Source organism: Zea mays, chromosome 1 (assembly GCF_902167145.1).
Source record: "Zea mays cultivar B73 chromosome 1, Zm-B73-REFERENCE-NAM-5.0, whole genome shotgun sequence".
NCBI lineage: Eukaryota > Viridiplantae > Streptophyta > Magnoliopsida > Poales > Poaceae > Zea > Zea mays.
In genome coordinates, this window is record NC_050096.1 from 247,893,740 (window position 1) to 247,903,376 (window position 9,637).

The following is a 9,637-nucleotide window of genomic DNA, read 5'->3' on the forward strand; positions in this document are numbered from 1 at the left end:
CACTTATAAAGACAACTATCACTCTGCCTTGAATTTATCCTCTGGTTAGCTGAGACCTCAATGTGAAGTGAGCTTGGAATCAAAATTGAAAAGTCATTTGTGCATTATATACAAGACAACTATATAGCATAGGTAGGTTGCCCGGAAATTTGCCAAAAAGAACATGTTATTGCTGAAGAGAAGCAGCAAAAACAGCACAAAGAGGATGGCAATATTAGATATCGATCATGAAAAATCTCTTGAACTCAAATTCACCTACCTGTTTTGTTAGTAATATTATATCGGGTCGTACTTCCAAGTGCTTTTATGCATACGCAGGCCAGGCACCCAGCTCCATATGACGCTACCTTGCTTTTAGTAGATACTACCTCTGTGACTGTCGCAAAAAAATAGCGTCCATTCTCAAATTTATCGCTCCATAGTTCATTTTTATACTAAAACACGACAAGTAAAAAAAACGGAGAGAGTCAAGAGTATAATATATGTAATGCTACCCCAACTACAGCTACAAGGTTTCCGGTATTCAAATGATCCGAGTATTATCGAAATTTTATTTCTGACACTAAGGACTGAACAAGAAGCTAAACAAAAACGGCTACAACATTTACACCACAACATTTCTAGCATGTCGTGGTAGGGAAGTGCAAAAGGCAAAGTAATGCTTAACCACAACTCAATTGGCGTGGCTGTAACTAGTGTACAGAAGATTGCAACTTAAGATTCTGATGGTACTCAGCACCAACCGCTTCAATCCGCTACAATCGAAGACAAACTCATGCTCAGGAAGAAAGTAGACATGGTTTCTAGTCTCCAGACAAGCACCGAAGGCAACGGCACTCGAAGCCAAATCCATCAGCAAGAATCTTCTGTCTAGCGTCGGCATCCATGCTAGCATCGATGTAGCAGATGCACAGCTCCTCGCCTATAACACATGCAACAGCTCAATACAACAGTTTTTGTTGGCATCTATGACTTCAGTTTTTGTTTTTAACTGTGCACAGGGTTGCCAGTATAACAGAACTGTGTAGCCATAAAGGTATCACTGCATTTCTCCATACCTTCTTCAATGTCGCGGAGAGCCTTCAATTTCGCGTCCGCGTTTTGCAGCCAAACAATGTGAGCATTCGGATCTGATAGTCAACACAAAAAGCGCATATTTGAATCATTAGTGCATAATGAAAAAAGGGTTATATAAAGCAGCCTAAAAAATCCTGCTATTGCATCAAATAGTATAGTTCAGTCACTATTACTGTTATGTACCAAATCCTCTAGCCTTACTGATCGTAGGTTATAGCGGTGGGAGATTGGGGGTCGAGGCTTGAAGCGCGACGAACGCCGAGCCGGCGCCGTAGTTGACGGCGCAGCCCACAGGGGCGGCCGACTAGGGCTAGAGGTGGCGGCTAGGGCTAGAACTGGAGGAATCCCGACTCCCTAAAGGAAGTCGGAAACAATCTTGTTTCTGCTTAAACAATCCCAAGGTGTCTTACAAGTATTTATAAGAAAGCTAGCTATCTAGATAAGTATGAACTAAGCTATCTAGATAAGTATGAACTATGGGCCTTGGGCCCTATCCTGCGCCTAGTATAGGCCTGGCCGTACATAACATCTCTCCCCGCCTTCTCAAACAGCTCGTCCTCGGGCTGTAGGTTGGGGTAGGCAGCATGGAAGTCGTCGAGGTTCTCCCAAGTTGCGTCATCTTCAGGAAATCCGTGCCACTGAACGAGGACCTGCCATGTGCCGCGCCGAGGCTGGGCGCGAAGCACCTTGGCCGGCACAGGAAGTAGCCGACCATCCATCACGGGCTCCAGCGTCCCCGGAGCTGCAGGAGGGTCCCCCCGGTGCTGCTTCAGCAAGCTGACGTGGAAGACATCATGGATGCGGGCACTCTCCGGCAACTATAGGCGGTAGGCTACCGAACCAATCCGTTCTTGGACACGGAAAGGCCCGACGTAGCGAGGTCCCAGCTTCCCTTTCGTGCCGGAGTGGAGGGACTGAGTAGTGCGATGGAGCAGGCGCAGCCACACCCAGTCGCCCACCTGAAACTGTACCTCCCGATGCTCGGTGTCGTAGTACTTCTTGGCGAGTTGTTGGGCCTGCAGGAGGCGCTGGCGTACCTCAGCCAACATCTCATCTTTGGAACAGAGCATGGCTCGGCGGCCTCGGTACGCGCCGTCCTAGCGTGTAGGCCAGCATAGGCGGTGGGGCCGGCCGTAGACCACCTCGGATGGAGTGGCGTGTAGGGCTGTGTGGTAGGAGGTATTATAACAATACTCCGCCCATGACAACCAGTCCACCCAGGCCCGTGGCCGGTCGCCGGTGACACACCGAAGGTACATCGCAATAATCTTGTTGACCACCTCCGACTGCCCATCCGTTTGCGAGTGGAAGGCAGTGCTCATTTTTAGTGTCACCCCCGCCATCTTGAAGAGATCCCGCCATACGTGTCCGATGAAGACGCAGTCCCGGTCACTGACAATGGACAGCAGGAGCCCGTGTAGGCATACGATGCCGTCGAAGAACGCCCGTGCGACTGAAGACACGGTGTAGGGGTGGCCGAGGGCGATGAAGTGGGCATATTTGGAGAAGCGGTCCACTACCGTGAGGATGACGGATTTGCCGCATCCTCCACGACGACCTCAGTGTCGCGGCGGGACATGGCATCCGCTACGATATTCAGGCGCCCCGGCCTATACTCCACCGAGAAGTAGAAGCCAAAAAGCTTGTTGATCCACTGATGCTGAGTAACTGTAGACAGGCGCTGATCAAGCAGGAATTTCAGGTTGTAATGGTTAGTGCGAACAGAAAAATGACGCCCCCATAAGTACGGGCGCCAGTGACGAACGGCCTGCACGAGGCCGATGAGTTCCCTCTCGTAGGCTGCCAACTTAAGATGGCGGGCTGCAAACGACTTGCTGAAGTAGGCGAGGGGTCCCGTGCCCTGTTGAAGGACGGCACCGAACCCCGCACCTGACGCGTCACAGTCGACGATGAAGAGCTTGGAGAAGTCCGGCATCTGGAGCATCGACCCTGTCGTCAAGGCGTGCTTGAGGGCGTTGAAGGCTGCTTGCGTGTCGTCGTCCCAGGCGAACGCGTCCCACCGCAAGAGACGCGTCAGCGGGGCTGCGATGAGGCCGAAGTCTTTGATGAACTTGCGGTAGTACCCCGCCAGCCCCAAGAAGTCCCAAAGTCCTCGTGCAGACCGCGGGAGCGGCCAGGAGGCCACCGTCGCGACCTTGTCCGCGTCCATGGTGACCCCGCCCTCCGAGATGACGTGGCCAAGGTAGGCCACTGACGTGGCACCGAAGGAGCACTTGGAGCGCTTCAGATGAAGGTGTGCGCTCGCAGTGACTCGAGGACGATGCTCACATGCTGGAGGTGCTCCGCCCTCGATGTGCTGTAAATCAGAATATCGTCGAAGAAAACCAGCACAAACCTCCGAAGGTATGGGCGGAGTACGTCGTTCATCAAGGCCTGGAAGGTGGTAGGTGCATTCGAGAGGCCGAACGACATGACCAGGAACTCGTAGTGGCCATGGTGGGTGCAGAATGCCGTCTTGGCGATGTCATTGGTGTGCACCCGCACCTGGTGGTAGCCCGAGCGTAAGTCTAGCTTGGAGAAGAAACGGGCTCCATGGAACTCGTCGAGTAGCTCGTCCACCACCGGAATCGGGAACTTGTCCTTGGATGTCTGGGCATTGAGGGCGCGGTAGTCAATGCAGAAACGCCACGAGCGGTCCGCCTTGCGAACCAGCAGCACTGGAGCGGAGAACGGGGACGTACTGGGCCGTATGATGCCTTGAGCTAGCATGGCCTCACACTGCCGCTCCAGCTCGTCCTTCCGTAGCTGTGCATACAAATACGACCATACTGCCACTGGAGCGGTACCGGGCAGCAGGTGTATACGATGGTCGTAGTAGCGAGCCGGAGGCAGTCTCGTGGGCTTGTCGAAGATGGCGTCGTGTTGCTGAAGGAGGACGTCCATGAGGGGCTGTTGGGCAGCGTCAGAGACTGCCACAGCCAGCTGCTGCGGGGCAGGCTGCTGCGAGGCCCGCACGCCCTGCCAGTGGATGCGCCGGCCCTGGTGCCGGAACGATAGGGTCAGCTCCCGGAAATTCCACTGGATGGTCCCCAGCGTCTCCAAGAAGTCCACGCCGAGGATGAAGTCGAAGCAGCCGAGGCGCATCCCGACGCACGTGATGGAGAATGACTCGGAGCCGATGACGATGGGAACGTCGCGGGCTATTCCTGCACATGGCAGCCGGTCCCCATTTGCGACAGTGACCCGGAGGCGCTCGCCACCCTCCATAGGTAGCCCGAGACGACGCATCGTGTCCCCGTTGAGGAAGTTGTGAGTAGACCCCATGTCCATGAGCGCCAACAGCCGCTCCCCTTTTATTAGGACAGGCGGAAGCAGTGTCTTGTCCGTACAGATTCCCGCGAGCGCGTGCAGCGAGACCACCAATGCGCTGGCCCCAGTAGCATCAGGTACGACCGGCTCATCCAAGGGATCCCCAGCACCCTCGCCGGTCGCATCCTCGAGGAAGTCGTCTACCTCCAGGTAAAACAGCCGCTGGCACACGTGCCCCTGGACGTAGGGCTCGTCGTAGTTGAAGCAGAGCCCCTGCCGACGCCGCTCCTGTTGCTCGGCCGGGGACAAGCGGCGAAAAGGGCGTGCCGGGTATTGCCGTCGCCGGCGGTCGTCGCACTAGCTGACGGGACAACGAGTGGTGCTGGTGTCGCGCGACCGGTCCCCTGCGACCATTGTGGTGGCCGCGCCCCACGCGGCTGAGATGGAGGCAAGGCCGCTGCGCGCCGCTCGAGTGCCCGTGCCAAGTACATGGCCGTCTACAGGTCCTGCGGGGCGCGCGGCTCGACGTCCACCCGCAGGTGCTCGGGGAGACCACCAACGAACATCTCCGTCTTCTGAGGAGGGGAGATGTCCCGTGCTTGACATAGCAGCGCCTGGAAGCGGTCTGCGTACTCCTGGACCGTGGACAGGAACAGTAGCCGTCCAAGCTCAGCAAGGCGAGAACTGCGCACTGCTGGCCCGAAGCGGAGACAACACAACTCGGCGAAGCGTTCCCAAGGAGGCATGCCCTCATCCTGCTCCAGGGCATAGTACCATGTCTGTGCCGGTCCCTTGAGATGGTACGATGCCAGCCACGTGCAATCGGACGCCGGCGTGCGCTGCCCCCAGAAGAATTGCTCGCAGTGATTGAGCCAATTCAATGGGTCCTCAGAGCCATCATACGTGGCGAACTCTAGCTTGTAGAAGCGTGGAGGCGCGCGAGCCTCGGCGCTCCCGTAAGCAGCCATCTCCATGTCGTCGTCATGAACGGCCGTGCGGTAGGGCGACCACGCCGCCGTCGCAGCGGGAACGTGTGGGCGCAGGGACCCCCGATCTTGGCAGATGAGCCCGTCGACTCCACCGTACATCACAACGGTAGGACCCCGGTAGCGCTGCTGGGCAAGGATGACGTGATCGTCAGTCGTGGGGATGCCACGAAGTACACTGGTGGAGGCACAGTTATCGTGCCCTGTGCCCATGATGGGATTGGAGAAGGTGACAGCGGAAATCAGATCTGTTGGATGGGGGTGAAGGTCTGTGGTGGTGCGACGGACGATGAGGTTGGGTCGATCGACATGTCGTACGGATAGGAAATTGGTTGCCGAGATATTTGGGGCAGCGGCGCAGGTGGTTGCGTGGGGGTGGCAGAGGTGCAGGGGGTGGCGGCACAGGTAGGGATGGTAGCGGCGCAAGTAGGGATGGTAGCGGCGGCTGTGGTGGATGGGCGGCGTGCTGGGCAGGGTAGGCGAGCTGACCTGTCAGCATGGTGTTGAGGGTGAGCTGCACGTCGCGCATGGTGTGGCTGAGGTCGGTCAGCGACGTCGCGATCTGGGCTGGGGTGAGCACCGGTGGAATCGCGGCCGCGGACGCGCCGGGAGGGACGATCACCATGGCGCCTGACGACATGGGGGTCGCGGCCAGGGTAGCGGGCAGTGCTGCAGACTGGCCCGACGACGGCGGCGGCTGCTGCACCGGCGATGGTGGCTTGGAGGGGGCGGACGTGCTCATGATCGTCGAGGTCTCTGATACCAGATTGTTATGTACCAAATCCTCTAGCCTTACTGATCGTAGGTTATAGCGGTGGGAGATTGGGGGTCGAGGCTTGAAGTGCGAGGAACGCCGAGCCGACGCCGTAGTTGACGGCGCAGCCCACAGGGGCGGCCGGCTAGGGCCAGAGGTGGCGGCTAGGGCTAGAACTGGAGGAATCCCGACTCCCTAAAGGAAGCCGGAAACAATCTTGTTTATGCTTAAACAATCCCAAGGTGTCTTACAAGTATTTATAAGAAAGCTAGCTATCTAGATAAGTATGAACTAAGCTATCTAGATAAGTATGAACTATGGGCCTTGGGCCCTATCGTGAGGCCCTGTTGCGCCTAGTATAGGCCTGTCCGTACATAACAATTACATTACCATACATACAAAAGCTTAGCTAAATTTGTCCTTATATCGAAAGTAGTCTAGCAAAGACATCCACTATGCAATACAATAGAGACTAATGGTCTAATATAGATATGACAAGTTCAGTAGTATAGTGAACAAGCACTATACCACAAGGGTGGTGATAAATCCTGGAGTTTGGTTGGTCAACCTTTCAACTGAATCACTGGTAGCAAAACGAAATTCAAGTAGTGAAGATGATAAGAAAATGCATTCATTCCAAATGTATAAGTGAAGAGCATACCGCAGTCATGGTTGTAGAAAGATGGGAGCATATAAACCGCATTGCCAACTGATGAATCACATGATACAGAGGCTGCCGCTGAGGATAAGAGATCCTCATATGAACTTGCAACCAATTCAATACGAAAAGCATTTATGCGTATTCTTGCCAATACATTGATGTACCAATCTATGGTCAAAACTAATTTTGTCAAAGACAACCAAATTTGAAGAGGACTGAGATAAGAACTCTATGAAAAACTCAATTTTCTCAACATTCGGTTGTAAGAAACTAAGAGTAGTCACAATGAGAGGAAACAAAATTTAAAGGATACAGGTTGTGATTTCTTCCTGAAATCCAGCTTTTCTAAAAGTGGATTCCAACAACTCAAATTCCTCTTTCATCTGTAATATAACATTGCTACAATAAGCATCAAACCAAATAACTTTGTCATTAATGTATTATTATGGTGTCATAATAATAACAATAATACAAGAAGTGAGTTCAGGGTGACCTGGAAAGAGAGGAATCACTACCTCAATCAGCGTCCCCTGGTGCAACAGAGCTGGCTGAAGTATGTTAAGGCAATCTGCATTAGCAGCTCCTGATATAACCATGCAAGCAAGGCGCTTGGCCATGTATGGGTACTTCAGATCACGTGAACTTTAGAACAAACAAACACAAAATGAAGAAGTCAAGAGGCACACATCTGTAGAAAGATGAACAGCAAACTATCATACCTGCAGTGGTAATCGAATAAAGACCAATCTACATTCTTTTCAATGTCATGGAACCCCTAGATTGGTGGAAATCATGCGTATCGTTAGCAAAATCCAGACTCAAATTCTGAATATTATTTCTTTCTTTTATTCTATGGCAGGCAAATAAGCAACATTATTCAATGTTTCTGACATGTGAAGGAAAATTAACATGTCACATTCAAAGATCCATGAGGTAGAATCCACATTGCATTTCCACAAACGCAATAGATAACTGGAAACATGTACTATCACCTAGTATTCAAACTTCGAAGTTCGAGCACACTATTATATAAGACCTACTGAATCATGAACACGTGTAGACAGAAGGGTTTTCAATTTTGGTACTAAAAAATTCGATCACCCTCAAAATTAACGAAATTCGTGAAATCTTTCGGCCAAAATTTTCCTGATTTTTTAGAGACTGCACATGAAGTAGGCTTTTTCTAAAATAAGTGGATCTGAACAAATTTTAGCATGATTTATGACTACACATCTACTGAGTAGAAGAATAAGCAACACAACCAATAGAAAACACGAGTCTAGAGTTATACTAGTTAGTTGTCCGTACATTGCTACAATTTTTATATATCGTATAGGTAGACCTTGCTTAAATGAGATATTTATTCAAACACGATTATATATTTTATTTTTCAAATTATTAGTATATATATATATATATATATATATATATATATATTTACAATATCTCTCCTTTATACAACACAAACAGATATGAGTCGCATTGTTAGAAGCCAAGTGCTTTATATCGAGCGAGCATCGCTAGAGGAGGCGACACACGAAAAACTCAAGCTTAAATATAGTAGAGATAAAACATGTATTAGTGTATTACAAAATTTCAGATTTTTCTTTCGGCCACCACTGACATTCATGAAATTTTGCCGAAATTTTGAATCCTGGTAGACATGATAGATTTCAATCGCCACTAACAGTCAGTGAAGAGAAGAGGGCAACTAATGGCTGCTCCAAGGGACTCTGAAGCCTTCCTAATTGCTATGAATAGAGATTTTGGTAAAAAAAACCTCTAACAGGTTCTTTAAACAGTTATGCAAATATAGTCACCTTCTATTCCATATTTTTTGCTAACCAAAGATAGAACGAGAATGACTCTCTAGAGCGCAATCAAGATGTTGAAAAGCTGTTGGAGAGTGGAGTTGAAGAGTGGAAAGATAAACAATTCTTACGCAAATGACTCTTCAAATGATAGATAATTTAGAGAGTAACATTTAGAAAGACCTTTGTAGATGGAATATGCACAGGTAAAACAAATATGCAGGAATCGCTAAGGAAATGGGAAGAAAGGTATATCACCTTGGCGTGGTCCCTGCAAGCATCGCTGCAGAAGTAGTCACCCCCGCTTGAAGCGCGCCCTTCCCCGGGCTTCCTTCTGAGGCAATTGTAGCAAACCTGAGCCCAGAACAGCTCAGTTGGTTGGTTTCACTGGAAGGGGCAATGAGCAGGAGGAGCGGTCACCTCACCTCGTGGAGCAGAGAGTGGGAGGGGTGGGAGACGAGGGGCTGCGCTGAGTGGAGGAGCTCGCCAGAAGATACTGGGCGGGTAGCGAAGACGCCGCGGCCCGCGGACTCCGTTAGGGACACGCGGATCGGCGGTGGGCCGCGGGCGGCGGTCGCAGCGGCAGCGGTGGAGAGGAGACGGCGGCGGAGGAACATGGGATGCCTTACCGCAGACGAACTCAATGACTGTGTGGGAAGAGGAGTGGCGATTTACAACCCAAATTTTCTCTTTGCTATTATGCTATCTATGTTTATAGTTTTTGGGTCTGTTTATGTATATAATTAAAAATCTAAAATATAAAATGGCAATATTAAATCTAACAAAAATATACGAATATTTTAAAAAGGATGGACGAAAATAGCCTTCGCCTGAAGTAGCACGCAAAGATGCTTCGGTTGAATGCGTAAAGCCGTACGACGAAGGTGCAAGCCGCGAAGTTACAACACAACTTCAGCATAGAAAGGGCTGCGTACATAAAACGACGAAGGGGAAGACGTCCAAATCTTACGCAGTAAGATAGGAAGAAGAAAGACAATGATACATCTTAACATTTATGTATCATATATGTAAACTTTGTGAGCATATTTGTAATTTCATATAAAGCTGTAAAACTTTA

The 9,637-nt window shown here is 50.7% G+C and overlaps 1 protein-coding gene across 2 annotated transcripts; it reads right to left on the reverse strand.

Moving 5' to 3' along the window:
- Positions 1-462: 462 nt before the first annotated feature.
- LOC542096 (uncharacterized) lies at positions 463-9,250 on the reverse strand. Of its 2 annotated transcripts, none has more exons than XM_008650226.4 (8): positions 8,985-9,250; positions 8,818-8,913; positions 7,468-7,523; positions 7,264-7,390; positions 7,062-7,131; positions 6,749-6,916; positions 1,059-1,130; positions 463-922 (listed from the first exon to the last, which is right to left on the reverse strand). In XM_008650226.4, exons 1-8 carry the CDS (start codon positions 9,174-9,176, stop codon positions 804-806), a joined length of 900 nt encoding a protein of 299 aa, XP_008648448.1. In that variant the 5' UTR covers positions 9,177-9,250; the 3' UTR covers positions 463-803.
- Positions 9,251-9,637: the final 387 nt, after the last annotated feature.